The sequence below is a fragment of the Mus caroli genome, unplaced genomic scaffold (genome assembly GCF_978045245.1).
Source record: "Mus caroli unplaced genomic scaffold, Mus_caroli_1 scaffold_10, whole genome shotgun sequence".
Classification (NCBI taxonomy): domain Eukaryota; kingdom Metazoa; phylum Chordata; class Mammalia; order Rodentia; family Muridae; genus Mus; species Mus caroli.
This window is the reverse complement of record NW_028227265.1, coordinates 47573312-47591519: the sequence shown is the minus strand read 5'-3', so window position 1 is coordinate 47591519 and position 18208 is coordinate 47573312. Positions and strand designations below refer to the sequence as shown.

The 18208-nt window shown below is 39.6% G+C and overlaps 1 protein-coding gene across 5 annotated transcripts in view; it reads left to right on the top strand.

Moving 5' to 3' along the window:
• The window catches only part of Inpp4b (inositol polyphosphate-4-phosphatase type II B), a 793726-nt gene that overhangs the window by 693803 nt on the left and 81715 nt on the right, over window positions 1-18208 (top strand). For all 5 annotated transcript variants that reach the window (XM_029480343.2, XM_029480345.2, XM_085843791.1 and 2 more), the window contains 3 exons: window positions 14025-14197; window positions 15345-15468; window positions 16528-16645. In XM_029480343.2, coding sequence (XP_029336203.1) covers window positions 14025-14197; window positions 15345-15468; window positions 16528-16645 — 415 coding nt within the window. The remainder of the gene's footprint in view (window positions 1-14024; window positions 14198-15344; window positions 15469-16527; window positions 16646-18208) is intronic.

Here is an 18208-nt window from a genome sequence, read left to right as displayed (position 1 = left end):
GTTCCACCTCCTAGAGGCCAAACCTTCACATCCTTTGGTGTGCCTTCCCTGAGCTAGCTTCATGGAGTCAGTGCAGTTGACTCTTCCCTAAGAAGAAATGGTGCTCTGAGCTTACTGGGCTGTGTTCCTCTAGTGAAAGTCCTGATGATGTCACTGGATTTGATTCATCAGTGAAGTTCAATGGGGTAGTGGAACCTGTGACAGGAGTTGAGGATCTGAATTTATGAGTTCTATCATGCCCTCTCCTGAGGATGTCTTTGGCAGGGTCTCTTCAGCCTGGCCACCATTACACAGCCAGAAAGAGTTCACATGTCCACTTGCCTAAGGGAGATTATATTTACTATTGAGTCATGTTCAGGCTGGAGTCTTTGAGGTTTGGCACACACACACACACACCCATGTCCAAGAAAGTGAGACATGAACAAGTAAGTCAAAACTCCCAACTGTTGTGACAGGTCAGCAAGAGCACCACTGAGAAAGAAAACAGAAAACTTGGTTATAGCTTTTGAATAAAGCCCCAGGATTGTATTTTTCACTCTTTTTTGGTTTGCCAATTACGTAGCTCTACTTTCTGTGGGGCTTGCAAGTACAAAGGCATCATGCAGGATAATAAGAACAAATCCAGGGTTGGAATGGAAACTAGGAGAGAGAATCTCTGCAGAAGTGGCCGCCGTTCTGCCTCCTGCCTGTCATTTCCACAGTGTGACATGGACAGGCCAAAGTTATCACTGCCTAAAATGTCTCAAGAAAAAATTAGAAATTTTATATAATACACTTAATTTAAAGTGGTCAAGTGTTAAACCATGTGATAGCCAGGAACGTTCATTCTCAGCTTGAGTAAGACTGGATCATTGGCAATTCTTTTGAAATCTCCAAGTCCCTGACTGACTACACAAGCTGTTTTAAATGCCATCCCCCTACTAGACTTGGCTCTGTGAGAAATATGCCAAGTGTTGTAACTTATTACTGAATCCATAGCATACACTATAATTATTGATAAATAGAGAGCACTTGATATTATAGACTAGGGATGTGATTGTTGTCTTGTCATCTACCACCCACTGGAAATGCTTACTCAGCTTACGTCTTCAATGAGTGCACACATTTACACCTATGGAGAGGCACTGATCTCCTGAGAGTGTGTGTTTCAAAATAGCTAATTATTTTAGTGACTTTATCATATATAACAAATGTGCTTTGCTTTTTAAACTACAAAAATCAAGAACAAAACTTGGTTTCTTAAAGGAGATTAAATGGTATTATTGAGGTATTTGGATTTTTACATATTGAATGGGCAAAATCTCATTGTGACATAAACATCATTGGATTGGACTTTAAAAATTTATTGTTGATTCCACCTCACACAAGTCAGAATGGCTAATATAAAAAATTCAGGTGACAGGAAATGCTGGCAAAGATGTGGAGAAAGAGGAACACTCCTCCATTGCTGGTAGGATTGAAAGCTTGTACAATCACTCTGGAAATCAGTCTGGTGGTTCCTCAGAAAATTGGGCATCGTACTACCAGAGGATCCAGCAATACCTCTCCTGGTCATATATCCAGAAGATGTTCCAACTTGTAATAAGGATACATGCTCCACTATGTTCATAGTAGCCTTATTTATAATAGCCAGAAGCTGGAAAGGACCCAGATGTCCCTAAAGAGAGGAATGGATACAGAAAATGTGGTACATTGGTACATTGTGGTATTATTATCAGCTATTAAAAACAATGAATTTATGAAATTCTTAGGCAAATGGATGGATCTGGAGGATATCATCTTGACTGAGGTAACCCAATCACAAAAGAACTTACATGATATGCACTCACTGACAAGTGGATATTAGCCCAGAAACTTAGAATACCCAAGATACAATCTGCAAAACACAAGAAAATCAAGAAGAAGGAAGACCAAAGTGTGGATACTTTGTTCCTTCTCAGAATGGGGAGCAAAATACCCATGAAAGGAGTTACAGAGACAAAGTTTGGAGCTGAGATGGAAGGAAGGACCATCCAGAGACTGCCCCACCCCGGGATCCATACCATAATCAGCCACCAAACCCAGACACTATTACAATGCCAGCAAGATTTTGCTGACATGACCCTGATATAGCTGTCTCTTGTGAGGCTATGCCAGTGCCTGGCAAATACAAAATGGGTGCTCACAGTCATCTATTGGATGGAACACAGGGCCCCCAGTGGAGGAGATAGAGAAAGTACCCAAGAGGTCTGTAACCCTAAAGGAGGGACAACAATATGAACTAACCAGTAACCCCTGAGTTTGTGTCTGTAGCTGCATATGTATCAGAAGATGGCCTAGTCAGCCATCATTGGGAGAAGAGGCCCTTGGTCTTCCAAATATTATATGCCCCAGCACAGGGGAATGCCAGGGCCAGGAAGCAGGAGTGCGTGGGTTGGGGAGCAGGGAAGGAGAGGGTATAGGGGACTTTTAGGTAGCATTTGAAATGTAAATGAAGAAAGTATCTAATAAAATTGTTTAAATAATAAAAAAATTTAAAAAATTATTGTTGAAGAGCTGAAATTACTTATACCCTATAATTTTAATCAATTGATATATGTATTAAGAATATAATAGGATCATATCTATAATGATAGACTTTCTAAAACATTTGAATACGAGGTCATTTTATAATGAGCATGCCTATTCGAAATTTATTATTTTATTATAAAATCATACAATTTATTATGAGATAGCATAGCCATGTGGGATTCAGAAGATACTTAACAGGTATACAATATGTTGTTTACTTGTTAGTGTAGTGTTTGGAAATCATTGAAATTCTGAGTCTCACTTTATTTTTTCAGTTAAATGTTTATCTAAGAACTAAATTGAAAGAAAATTTCAGTTCTGACAATGTATGATGGAAAAAGAGATGCCACGTGTTTCTAAAGTCACCAGACATATGTTATTTGGGTAACTATTCTATGCCAGCCACGACTTTAGACACAGAAGATAAAAGACTGACTAAAGCAAACAGAACCCTCATCCTCCTCGAGTCTGTGATTTAGTAAAAAGGAGGTATTAAAAAATATCACGGGACAGGAGGCATCATATGGTACTGATGGGTTGGTAGGGACAGAAGTATTGGAGAATATAGAGCGAGTCAAACCAGTTTGAAGGGATGCTGTGGGTCCAAGGTTGGGGTTGTGACATAATCAGTTGACAAAGACTTCATTTAGAAGCTAATGTTTGAGCAAAGACAAGGAAGATAAATGGGATCAGCATGGCTATCTCAGGGAAGGATTACTAAGGGCAAGAAGCAGCTGGTGAGGACATGTGCTTGCCATATGCAGAGAACATCAAGGCTACTGGAACAAAAAGTAAAATGAGAGGCAAGAGGAAGAAGTAAAATTCAAGAGATAAACGCAGGAAGGGTCATCTCTCTGAGAAAATTGGGGAGCAGCTGAGAGGCTTAGAGGTGATTAACCCAATGCAGCCTAGAGAAAAGCACAGTTTTCTGTTGCAATTAGGATATAAATGGAAAGAGTCAAACCTAGTGGAGATGGTAAGAAACCCAACAATTATATAGATGGGATATGATGATACAGTTCTTAGCATGGAGGGGATAAAACAGTACTGAGATACTGTGCCGACTTTGAATGTTATTCCATGAAGTTTTCTGTCAGCTTGAGCAGACATCAAAATAATTTAAAAATGTTTAACTAGAGCAACCAAAAGGACAAATGGTCCATGTAGGAATTATAGAAAATACTAGATGGAATAAATCTTTTTGGAAAGGAACACAGGAAGTCATCTAGAAGGCATTAAGTTTGACATGCAGATATTAGCTATGACATTAAATACAAGAAGCTGAAGTTCTGACAAGCAGATGGAAATTTATTCAAGAATATCAATGATGTGTTGAATGTTCAGAGAATAAGAAATCCATCTATAGATTATTCCTTAAGACACATCAGTGTTACTAGATAAGAAGTAGAGAAATGAGCAACATATTACTTGAAAATCACCTGTGAGTTAGGATTGTGGCATCCTGCAACCCAGGGTTAAATACTTAGAACAAAATTAGATTGAGTAATGACTTTGAATTTTGCATTGGTGAAGTCCTTTGTGACAATGAATAGGGTGGTTTTGCTTAATGGGTAGGTATTAAAACCAGAATGGAGAGGACTAAGAAGGAGACAAAGCAGAGGAACTGGAGACAATTGCATATTCATTTAGGAAGGGTGACCAGTAAACAGAAACATGGTAAGAACTGTGGCAGGAAGTGCAGTCAACGGATTGTTACATTTTAAAGTTAAGGAGATAAACAGGAGCATCATGTCATTTGCTCGAGGGAATAAATTAGTAAAAAATGCAGGCTTGGGAAAAAGGAGTCTGGCCAGAATGATGCTTCTAGGTGGGTATTAATGATAAGATCTAGTGCATACAGAATAGAGTTGGTGATCTACACTTGAATGCTCAGTCCATCATCGCAAGTCGGAGGAAAATAAGGACACAAGGGACAAATGTTGGCAGGTGTAGAGATACAGTAACACGGAGAATTGATATTACTTTATTCCCATCTCATAGAGGGTTATGAACATGGACTCTGATGTTCACAATACTCAGAGGAAGAGTGCTGTAAAACCAGTGTGGATGAGCTATAGATTTAACCTACCTTGTCACCAATAACGTCTGATGCATTGGTAGACAGGTTTCAGGCCAGATGGGCATTCAAATACACAAGATAACCTGAGATGAGTTGAGGAAAGGGGAGATGATATTTACAATCCAGGAACTTTAAGACATGTGACTACTGAATGGAACATCCTGATAAATGTATAATCACATTGCTCTTGGTTAATTGAATATATGTTTAACATTAGTCAATTTTTTTAATTTATTATTTTCTTCATTTACATTTCAAATGCGATCCCAAAAGTCTCCCAGACCCTCCCCCCAGCCCCAGCCTTGTCAGGGGCTTGTCATTGCATACGCCAGCAAGATTTTGCTGAAAGGACTCTGATATAGCTGTCTCTTGTGAGGATATGCCGGGGTCTAGCAAATATAGAAGTGGATGCTCACAGTCAGCTATTGGATGGAACACAGGGCTCCCAATGGAGGAGCTAGGGAACGTACCCAAGGAGCTAAAGGGGTCAGCAACCCTATAGGTGGAACAACAATATGAACTAACCAGTACCCCCCCGGAGCTCGTGTCTCTAGCTGCCTATGTATCAGAAGATGGCCTAGTCGGCCATTATTGGGAAGAGAGGCCCCTTGGTCTTGCAAACATTAGTCAATTTAATCTATGTATAATGTTCTATTTTTATATGTATAAAGAAAGACTAATATTGGATACTATATTCCACTAGCCTAGAACATTGATTAAAGAAAACATAACAAAAAAACCATTGCATATATATTATTAAATGTAGGGTGAAAATGTAGTTATTTCCTTCTTCTAGCTTACAGGATTCTAACTTAGTCAACACAGCATCCACTGGTGCTGCCTTCCCAACTTTATATGCTGCTATTGAAATGACAACAACTATGTAATATAGACAGTATAGTCATTTCTGTCTGATCCATGACCTCTGGAGCTTGCTTCGACTACTCAACCTACATGGAGACTACAGTCACAAGACTTGAGTTTATTTATAGCCACAGGCAAAATAAGACTGAGAAATGTGAATCTGTGACTCTTCTTGGTCCAGCGCAACCTGGATTCAAAGCTTCGGGGCTGTAACAGATGCAGAGCTAGCATGATGAACAGATGCAGTTGCTGGAAATGGTCTTAGCAGATTATTTTTTGTTGTTATTTTTTCATTTTTAATTTTTATTAGATATTTTCTTTACTTACATTTCAAATGTTATCCCCTTTCCTATTTTCCTCTCTGAAAATCCCCTATCCCCTCCCCTCTCGCCTTGCTCCCCAACCCACTCACTCCTGCTTCTTTCATTGAAGACGGTGAAGTGAAAAGTTTAGCTAGTGTTTTAGCTTATGCAGCTCCTTTGCTGGTTGTCTAAGAGCAAGAATGGAATTTTATAACACTCTTCTCAGCCTGTCAAGGTTTAAACAAACAGGGTCCCTCGACAAGAGCGAAAGTGGCCTCTGTTCTGCTGCTCATTTGTCTTGGACTGAGAGTATGCTCATTTCTAATTCATCTAAAAGTTGACAAGAACAGTCGCTTACCCCAGAGGACAGTAGAGTGATTATATTTTAAGATGTTGTTTTGTCCTTTGCTTGAATACTGCCATGTGGGGAAAACAGGAGAAGGACATGCATTCATAGGTTCCTCCCAGCCATGGCTTCCAGAAGCTCCCTCCCAGCCATAGCTTCCAGAGCCTCCCTCCCAGCCTTAGCTTCCAGAGGCTTCCTCACAGCCACAGCTTCCATTTGCTCTGATAGTCATTATTTCTAGACTTTTCCTTAACTTGTGTCTCCTGTCATTTATAATATGGCCTATCTTGTTTTCTCCTCACCTCTACCTTCCTCTATTCTTTCCTCCTACTTTGATGACATCATGCAAGGTCCCCATTGGCTAACATCCACTATCGCTGCTATCTTAGTTACTTTTCTTGTTCCTTTGGAGAAAAAATACCTGGTAAAACAAGTTAAAGGAAGAGAATTGTACTTTGGATCACAATTTTATCAATTGCAGCCTGCAATGATGACCCAGGCATGCTGAAGCTGAGTGGCCCATGTAATGGCAGCCGCGAAGCTGAGAGAAGCCCATTCATTCCACTAGGCTTTTGTCTTTTTCCTCTTAGTCTGTCTGACACCTGTCTGTTCTGATTGAGCTCATGCTAGAGGCTGTCCTTCTGTCAGGAAAGTTTGGGGAGGCTCCAGGTATTTGATTTAATAACCTTAGGCCCATCTATTCATCTACATTGAATTTCACCATTAGCAAGCACATGGATAGATAGACACCTCAGTGGTATGGTGAATTCCAGGCCAGTTGGGTTTCAATCCCTGAAACTCACATCCAGGAGAGAGCACAACACACAGATGTTTTCTGGACTCCAGGAATGTGTCTTGGCATGCAGATGCCCTCACCATGCAGCACAGTAGTGACATTTCTAGAAAATAGATCAGTATAATGGGCAGCATTTATTGCATCAAATTCCTACTTCTCAGCTTATCTGAGTCATCTCAGGTTAGGAGCAGTGTGGTACAAATATCATTACACTCATCAAAACACAAGATAGGATCATTGTGACCTAATGAAATCACATCTCTCAAGGTGACTGTGTGAAAGCAAAGGAGTAGCTCTGTGGCTTGGATCTGAATCTCTGCTATTTGTTAAAGGCTTGATCCTTAGTGCACCACTCCTGGGAGGTGATGGAGTCTCCAGGAGATCAGACCCCATGAGAAGTATTTAAGTTATTAGGGATTTGGCCCCTAGGGTGTTTGGAGAATCACTCTCTCCATTTTCCTCTTTAGCCTTCTAGCTATGGAATGAGCAATGTACTTCACCCATACTTTCTGTCATTGTCACAAGGAAGCCCACCATAGAGTAATGGATTTAGTCGGCCTGGGACTAGATATTTCAAAGCTTTTAGGCAACATAGATAGAACTTTGCTCTTTTCTAAGTCATTGTATTTTGACCAATACAGTAAGTAATGTAAGGAAGCCAAATCAGTATTTGTTAGGGTAAGATAAATGCAAATTGAGTTTTCAATTCCTGGCCCACAGTTAGGAAATGAATCATAAAGGCGAGAACAGGAAGAGAACACCCTCAGCCTGCAGAAATAACTTTGAAGCAGCCAGACCCCAGCACACGATCCTTTTCCTCAGATGCCTATTGCTGTCAGGATTTAACCTGCTTTCTCTATTTTCCCCTTAGGATATGTCTAGATTAAGGCCTCAAGAGGGCCGGTGTCTAGGCTTATGATTAACGTTGGCCACATGTATTGACTCACACAAAGAAACTCGCTGTACCTTGTGCTCCCCAGTAATTTACCCTCCCACGCTCATATTGATGACTAGAATACTGTTCACGTGTGCACACCGAAAAGTTGAATTTTCAACACATGCTCACACAGAGGGGCTCAGAAAGAGCTGTATCTATGCTGGCATAGCATGTGAGTTTTTGAAAGGGACATTCTAAGAGTGTAGATCCCCATCCCCATCTCCTGTCCTCAACACCCAACCATGAAGGTGTTTTCATTTTGGTATTAAGTGAGATTTGTGTATAATATAAAACACATGTTGGATACAGATTGGTTTGTGTTTACCTCAAACCATTGGGCATTTTGTCAGCTTCCTTTGGAGCTACTTCAGCTGTTCCCCTTCATAGAAATTCATGAGAAAATGAACAGAGCTGAGACATCTCTCGGCTCTTCATAGGGCATTTAGTGGCTATTAGATCTTTTAGCTTCCCCCCCCGCCCCCCACCATATCTGAAAAGTTGTGATCCCAAAATTAAGAACGTCTACATGCTTTTGTGGAGTTAATTATTTTAAATGAGGAGAGAAAAATCAAATACCTGAGAAGAAAATGGCTCAGAAATTGGCAGGACAGCATTATACCACGCTACAGTTGGTTGCTACATGGCCCTTTTATTTTTCTCCCGAGTAACATAAGAGCCATTGAGCTCAGAGGACACGGACATCCTGTACAGGAAATAGATGGTGTGTGGAGGGGAGGGAGGGCACCCAGCAGTCATCCTTTGAATCCTTTAGCTAGTTTCACTTGAATACATTAGAGAAGGCTGTAAAAGGCTGGGAAGCAGAGATCTGCCTGGATGGCTTCCAGGTCCCATCACAGAGCTCAGGAAAATCTCAGCTAAGCCACATGCATTTTATGTTTTCCTGAGGAAAAATTCTGCTTGTTGGTCTCAGGGTTAAGGAGTCTCAGCAAGTTTTTATGAAGATACTAAAACATTCTCTTCATGTTTTCATCTGCTGCTGAAGGAAGCCCATGAAAGAACTACAATTCAGGGACTGCCAAGGTGATGAACTATGAGGTACTGATGTGGTGGCAAACCATGATGCAAGCACAGCTGCTATGCTTACCAATGTGTTTTCCCACGTATACACATGATCATACATGTGTGGTCATATACATGTGTAAAGTGGAAAAAAATTAAACTCAGGAAAGTACATGTGAGTGCATGCATAGATTTTTACTTTGACCACAATGTAAAAAGAGATGGTTTTGTGTGAAGCACAAAACAGCCACCATGCAAATGGGGGACTATGGAAGGACATGACACCAATGTGAGAAGAGTGAGCTCTTTCCCCCCAAACAATCATCAGCTTTAACAAGAAAATGGAAGGATATTTTGCTCCTTGTAAGAAGGCCATGAAATGTTCATGGCCTTCATAGTAGGAAGACCATTTATGATCTGGACTCTGCCTCTCTCTGGCCCTCCATAGCCTAAGGTGCTCATGTCAGAACTTGGGATTTGCAGAGTGCAGTGGATGTTAACATAGGAAAGAAACCTGTAGTCATTGCAGTTGGCTGGGTCAGTTCCTTTAACTACTGGCAGAGCTGATAGTTTCTCTTTATAAAAGATACATATCTGTTACCTTCCTTGATGCCTTGTGTGTCTCCATAGAAAGCATACTGTCTTCCTCAAGTCATCTTACCATGCTCAAACACTTCCAACTCTTCAATTATAACTGTCTTCTATATTCTCATTTTTCTTAGATTATAATCATAAGTATATAGTCACTTTTTTTATAGAATGTGTGGTATTAAATGGAGATGCTGGAATGTTGCTAGTGAGAGAAGCGCCTCTTACTTCTCTTCAGTTTAGAGTACCGTTGTATTTCTAACCCTATTCTAGTAAAACTAGAAATGGTCTCTATCTTTTTCTCTTTTGTTTCCACCCCTTCCCTCTCTCTTCTACTTTCCTCTATCCCACACTCTCTCATTCTGAAGCTTATAAGTGGCCTGTGAAGCTTCCACTTTCCAAAACCTTTAAGAAAAGCAAACAGCTGTATTTCACTTGAATTGACAAGCTCATTCAAGGACAAAAACCTATACACTTTTTGTTTTCAAAGTAGAAAGAGCACATCACACCCCTGCACAAGCTATTAGCCCTTTGGCATGGGAGAGTGTGATTCAAGGTGCTTAAGCAATAGATACATGTTCTTTGAGAACTATGCAAATATAACAAGGACAATGTTTTATTCATTCTTGAATTAAATGAGTGACAAAGTAGTTCTACTTCAGCCTGATAAAGCAGCTCCACCTACTGCACAAAAGCTGTATTTTCTGCCTGATAATTACACAGTGGGACCTCAAACATACAGAACCAATCACAGGACAGAACATGTTTGTAGTTAATTTTCAACATTGAAGTATGAGTAAACTTATCAGAACTGTCTTTTCCTAGTGTTTTAATATGTAAGGGTGTGTGTATGTCAACACACACACACACACACACACACACACAACTACTTTTTCATATTGAGGATAACAGGTACAGAATGAGAGAGGATGGGATATACAAATTTTAAGTATGGAAGATATATGGTAACACAGAGCATTGTTTATTGGCACCTGAAATGTTATTTACTCAAAAATAAGTCATTTTTCCCATTTTCTTATATAGTCAATGGTATAAGAATTAATCCTTTCAGTTGAATCACTGTTCATATTTCACCCTGAAGCATAAGCAGACTCTTTGTCAAATGAAACCAGCTGTAATAAGCTTTCTTTGAATTTCTCCTTTTCTAGTGTTTTCTTTTCCCTTAATACTAACACTTAAGTCTACAATACCTCTTGGAAAGATGAAACATAATGCATTGTTTTATACTGTAGCATTTCTCTCTTTGTGAAGCTTGAGGTCATTCATTATTTCATCAACCATTTGAATTAGGTCATTTAGTTTATATTATCACAACAGCAAATAAATAATAGTAAATGCAGCACAGCCCTCACATGATTCATTTTTATCATTCTTTACTGTTTTTTCAAGGTCTTACCTGAAAACTGACCTTGTTGTTCTGTGAATATGATGTTATCACAAACCTACTTGATAATTAATTTTTTTAATCTTCCATCATTTATGTTATGTTGTATTTGTCAATCCAACTTTAATTTATTTAGATTTTTATAGAATGTCACAAACCCCAAATCTGTATTTAATATTTCTCAACTCTTCGTTCTCTAAGTAAATTAAAATACAGTACAATTTGTTCATAAATCATATGTCAGATTCATAATTATATAGTTGATACATATTAGAAATCTAGACATGTAAGTATTCTAACTGGTTTTTATTTTTTCCTATTATTGAAAATATTTTTCCATAGATATATCCTGATTACAATTTTCCCTCCCTCTACTCCTCCTAGGTCCTTCCCACCTGCCTGACCATCTGCACCCACCCCCTTTCTGTCTCTCATTAGAAAAGAACAGACTTTTAAGGAATAATAACAAACCATAACAAATTAAATATAATAAAACAACAACAACCATCACATTGAAGTTGGGCAAGACAAACCAACAGGAGGAAAAGAAACCAGTGAGAAGGCACAAGAATGAGAGACTTAACCACTCACACACTCAGGAGTCTGATAAAAATAATACTAAAATGAAAACTAGAATAAATATGCAGAGGACATGGTGCAGACATTTTGACTGTGAGACTAAACCACTAACCACGGAGGGTAGGAGTGTACCTGGAGGGATCCATGACTATATATATATATATATATATATCAAAGGATGGCCTTGTCTGACATCAATGGGAGGGGAGGCCCTTGTTCCTGTGGAGGTTTGATGCCCCAGTGTAGGTGGATGCTGGAGTTGTGCAGTAGGAATGGGGGGAGCACCCTTATAGAGGCAAAGGGAGGGGGAGAGAGTGGATGTAGGATGTGGGAGCTGGGGGAAGTGTAACTAGGAAGTGGGATATCATTTGAGATGTAAACGAATAGAATGATAAATTGAGAGAGAGAGAGAGAGAGAGAGAGAGAGAGAGAGAGAGAGAGAGAGAGAGAGATTGGTGCTAGAGAGATAGCTCACTGAGTAATGTGTGTGATTTGCAAAGGCCTGAGTTGGATCCAACCCTGTCACTCCTTCTTCACTAAGTAAAATGTATAAAACAAAATTCAACCAATCAGTATCCAAGAAAAAGGCCAAGCATGGTGAAGTACACTCCTAGTTTTAACAATGGAAAGCAGAGAGAAAGGACAGAGCCCGAAGCTCATTGGCCAGAGGTTTTAGCCAGTGGGTAAGTTTCAGGTTCCGTTTGAGACTATCTCAAAATAAAAATAAAAGATAGGAGCAATGGAGGAAAATGCATTAGTGTCTCTACACAGGGGCAGAGGCACACATACCTGTACACCTATGTGCACACGTGTACACACACACACACACACACACACACACACACGCACACACACCATTCTCTAAAATCCCTATTTGGAATTCTAATAATGTCAAAAGTTTGACTTTTTCATATATGCTTGCTTTTTACAAAAACATAAACAATTTTGTCATAAATTGTCCCATTCCTTGACAATTTTGGTGTCTGCTAAAAGCTAGCCCTGTTCTAGTTTCTGGGGATTTAGTGATTAAAAACTGAAATTCCTCTCCCTTGCTGAGCTTCTTCTTCAAAAGTATTCCCACACAATATCGGAGTGAAGAGGGACATAGGCACCCATGCCTTGGGAAAGACAAACACAAGGAGGGAGGGAGAGAGGCAGCTTCTTCTAGGACAGAGGTTCCAACCTAAGTTTCCAGAGAAGATAAACCATCAGAAAGAGAAGTAGAGAAAAGAACATTTCTAGAAGAGACTATCTTCAAAGTCCCTAGAGTGAGAAAGTAGAGCATACTGGGAGATAATTTGATACACTTAGAACTCAACATAGCAAACATTTTTTAAAAAAAGATTTATTTATTTATTTTATGTATATGAGTATACTGCCACTGTCGCCGGACACACCAGAAGAGGGCATCGAATTCTATTACAGATGATTGTGAGTCACCATGTAGTTGCTGAGAATTGAACTTAGGACCTCTGGAAGAGCAGTCGGTGCTCTTAACCAGTGAGCCATCTCTCCAGCCACAATTTTCTTTCTTCTTTTCCTTCCTTCCTTCCTTCCTTCCTTCCTTCCTTCCTTCCTTCCTTCCTTCCTTCCTTCCTTCCTTCCTTACTCCCCCCTCCCTCCTTCCCTCTCTTCCCTCCTTCCTTCCTTTCTTTTTTCATTCTTTCTTCCTTTTTTAGATTTATTTATTAATTCCATATACAGTGTTCTGCCTGCATGTATGTCTGCAGGCAAGAAGAGGGCACCAGATCTATAGATGGTTATGAGCCACAATATTGTTGCTGGGAATTGAACTCAGGACCTCTGGAAGACCAGCTACTGCTCTTAATCTGTGAGCCATCTTTCTACCCTGCAAATGATTTTTTTTCTAAGGTGGTACTAGAACAAGTGTGCAGAGGTGGAGGATGCTTCATAAATTCTGAGTTATACTACATGTGATGGTTTTACTTGCTTAGCTTTTGTTGCTTTATATGATTTGAATAAGGAGAGGAAAGCAACAAAATGGAATTCAGACTGACTGAAAAGTTCCCATCCACACTGCAGAGGAAGGACAGGATCTGAGAATGATAGAGACAAGAAGGGAGTAAGTTAGGGAGAGAGCAGGGATCAAACCTAAGGATAACATTGCATGATGGGCACAAAAAGGGGAAGATTGATGTCAGATGAGCCACCATGGGAGAAAAGCTGAATTGATGGCCACGTTTCTATGAAATCTTTGGGAGAAATCCAGCAAAAAAAATCTGTCTCCAGCATAGGAAGAAATTGGTGCATCATTAACAGACAGACAGGGAGTGCTGACCTCAGAGAAGAGTGAAGTAGAAAGGCAGCCTATGGCCTTATATGACACACATCTAGCTACAACAGGAGACTGGCTGTAGACTTGAATTCAGCGAAATCACTGGACTTAGAAATTTTCAACCCTATTCTTCATGAATCATTGATAGGAGCAAGGTCATGGAAACACTGAGAGGTACACGTTTATGGAACATATTGGTTCTATACTCAAAGCCTCCTTCTCATCTTTCCTGCTGTTCTTTCTCCATATGCCCTGCCACAGAGGACTGGTATGAACAGCTGCACCCACTCATCCTTACCTTGAAGGAGTGCATGGGAGAAGTGGTGAACCGAGCAAAGCAATCCCTGACATTTGTACTGCTTCAGGAACTGGCCTACAGTCTGCCCCAGTGTTTGATGCTGACTCTGAGAAGAGACATTGTCTTCAGTCAGGCGGTGAGTGCCCCTTGATGTGTGTACAGAACACTGTTGAATTGCTAATGCTCTGTCCTTGGTGGGGGTTAAGCTCTTCACTTGGCTTTATTTTTAAAGATCCTTTTCGGAATTCTGGTACCCTGTTTTGTTTATATAAATAAATAGGCTGACTAGATCATGAACAATTTCTGAACTGTTGGTATTTCTTCATGGAAAAGATGCATATTTTTTTTGAACAGTGGATGGAGTCTGTGAGGAGGATACAGTGGTTCCTTGTATCATTCCCCTGGGACTGCCTAAAGGTGAAAAGGAAGGGACTGTCACCTTGCACTGCAGGTGATGGCCAAGAACTCACTGAAGGGAGCATTTGCATATAACTCCTTATTTATTTGGCTTCCTCATAAATCTCAGGGCAGGGTTTCACATTGGTCTCTCCTTTCATTTATAAAAGATGTTTGCAGGGCTGTAAGATTTGTTCATAAGAGCTTGCACAATCACCTGCTTTGGCTATATCCAACCTAATCATGACTCTAAGACCAGGTCTACCACTAGTGCAGTGCTTTTTGCATTTCTTTCTCTCCCCTTTCTCCACTCCACAATTCACTTTCAGAGGTCAAGTACATGAAGCATGAAGGGAAGGAGACAGCAATTCTTCACTTTGTAAGCAGTCTATGCAAAGGGGAGATTTTAACCAAATTGCCCCATTGCCAGTGCACGATGTCATTAGTGGTCCAGTGGCAGAGAGAGCTAACCAGACATTGAACTCCCTCTTAATCCTGCTTATTAATGATTTGCTTTTAGTGACTCTAGTCACACGTGCAAAAACAAAATAATAGCATAATTTAAAAAATCTTAAGAACGTTTAATGGTGCCATGGTTATAGATGGTAGACATACAATTCAAAGGCTTTCTACCATGATTCTGAAATCCATTTATCTAACTCTACCTTCCTTCCAATTCTGTCTTCCAAAGCCTTTTGACAATGCTGCTCTAGATCAAAGACCATCAATTTATTTTAATAAATATGTGCCAACTTTAGCAGCTTTGTTATATATGCTTGAAGAATTTTAATTAAATCTGTGATGTCTCAAAAGTCTGAAGATATTTAAAAACTGAAGTGATAAGTTTGCTGACCCTAGTAAATTTCTTGAATGGTTTCTTTTCTCAGCTTGCTGGATTGGTTTGTGGTTTTATCATCAAATTACATACAAGTTTGCATGACCCTGGCTTCCTACAGCAGCTTCATACAGTGGGCTTGATAGTACAGTACGAAGGACTGCTAAGTACTTACAGTAAGTATTGCATGAGTTTATATTACAATCCTATTGCTACTTAGAGTGATAATACTTCCCTCTTTTTCAAATAGCATCAAAAGTAAAAAGTGAACCTTTCCTGTACCAAGCATTACAGAAATAAATCAGCTTCTAAGTTTTATACCCATTCACCCTTGGGGTTTCTTTTGGATTCATACTACATTTTGAAAATTGAATTGTGGAATTTTTCAGAGTGGACTTTTGAGCAGCTATCTGGTTATTTTTTCAATAAAGAGACTCATTGACAAATTGGTTTCGTTGGATTTTAAACACAGCAGCCTCGTGTCTAGAACTGTGCTGTTCAAATATGGGAGCCCTATGTGTTTATGGAGGACTTCAAATGCATCTACCCCAAATCAATGTGTTCTAGTCATGAACATCAGATTTCAAATCCAGCACAGAGTGTGCTTTGTATTAGCCAGTAAGAAATATTTATTGCTTTACATTTGAACCTGCAGTTTGTATATGTTGGAATGATATCACTATATTGTTAAAATCAATGCTGCTCTGTTTCACTTTATTCTTTTAAAAATGAACAGCAGAAAAGCTGCAGATATTTATGTAACTCACATTCTATTTCTTTGGATTGTATTAGTGTAGAATATTCATTGTATCTCCAGGCTATATTCTTCAGAGTTTGAAGACGAAATTAGCATTAGGTAATTGATCAATTGATGAAATGATCATTGCAGCTTTCATTCTTCTAAAAAAAAAATAAATTAACAGTCCTGTCAATGAAAAGATGTCTAAATGATACTTTGCTTTATAAAAGGTTTAGAAATCTCTCTCTAGGCTCTCAACAAACCTGGACATTCTTCTTCCCTCAAAGGGAACATTGACTTCTGGAGTCCATTGAAACTGTTCTTACTTCACTGATGAACCCCCTGAGCTGAATGGGAAAGTATGCTGAATGGGCTCACTGCCTTCTTAAACTCATTCACTGAACTGCTAGGGACAATCCCAGCAGGGAGGTACAGCAGCGACCAACATTTTATTTTAATAGTCTCTTTGTAACAAGGTCCCTTTCTCCCTGTGCAGGTGATGAAATTGGAATGCTGGAGGACATGGCGGTCGGCATTTCAGATTTGAGGAAAGTTGCATTTAAAATAACTGAAGCCACGTCCAATGATGTCCTCCCTGTTCTCACGGGGAGACGGTGAGTGGTGCCCATGTCCAGAGCCCAGACTTTCTCACTGACACAGAGTTTTTTGGACAAGTTTCCTTGGATAATTCAGGTTGGGGATTTTTGTTTGGTTTGGTTTGGTTTAGTTTGCTTTTTCTTTTTTGAGGGGTTGGGAAATAAACCTGGATAGCATGCTATAAGGAGGTCTTGACAAGCTCCTAGAAGTCTCCTAAGTGTTTGGAATCCTCTTGAGGTTAAACAGGAGGATGCATGTGAGATGTAGAAAATCGGAAGCAGTAGCAGCAGCGGCAGCATGAGGACTGCTTCTGAGGATGACTTCTCCTCATGACTGTCTAGACCAAAGCTCTGGGTGTTTTCACTTTTGCAGGAATTGCCCAGCTAATAGCTTCATAATTCTTGAGATGACTTGAAATTAAATTCAGTTAAATGCAGCAACATGTTAGGAAGGGTATATTCTTATGTCAGGTGCATATTCCACCATTTTTCTTCATCATTTTTGACAATTCACTTTCAGACTGAGACATTTCTGAGAAGGGTTTGAAATAAATAGCTCTAAGGTCAAAATATAATGGGCAAAGTACTAGAAATAATAAAAAATGATGGTATGAAAAAAGAGACTTCTAATAGGAGAAATATACTATATAAAATGTTGTTTCAATCCAAAGTCATCCAGATTTTAATTGATTTGATGTTAACATATTTAAGTACTATATGAAGTTACTTGAATTTTGAAATAGTCTTAGGTCACAGTGTAAACTTGCATTAGAGAAAAATGGAAAGAAGACTAAACATAAAGTAATTATTAGAATCATATGCTAAAGGTGCATAAGAAACAGTCAGTCCCTCAAGTGTAGTTGAAAGATAACTCTGTAGCATAAGTAAAGAAAACACAGCCCCCATGAGAGTAAATGTCTCATCTAGATATTAATGCATCCTTTGCTATTCATAGGAGGAAAAATAAGTAAAGATTGTTCACAAATACACCTGGAAAATAGCACAGCTATGTACATTATTCTGAAGTTTATTATCAAATGTAACGAGCTGACACTTCACCCAAAATTCAAGGAGAGGTTTACCAGGCCATTTGTGCAGGCAAAGAGAAGGGTGTTCTTACTGTGGACATCCTTCAAGCTATGTTTATGATCAGAACTTGACAAAGGAGTGCAAGACTCGAGTAACACAAAGGACTGCTTCTGGGTAAATTCTCTCTGCTTTAAGCAGAGTCACCCCAAACAGCTGTCTCATCTGGAAGGAAGTTTAGCTAGTAAAGTGCTTGCACACCACTAGACCTAGACACCTTGATGTGATCCTTAGCCCAGAAAACTGAGCCTGGGACCCATCACTGGCACTGTGTGTGTGTGTGTGTGTGTGTGTATGTGTGTGTGTGTGTGTGTGTGTGTGTGTATCTCTATCTCTCTGTCTCTCTCTTTCACTCACGCACACACATACCCACACACACTCAGGCACACATCTTTAAAAGATATCACCAAGAATGTGAAGAGACAAGCCACAAACTGTGAGAAAACACATAGAGATTATATCTTTTTAAAGCCCTTGTTCCCAAAATGTACTTAG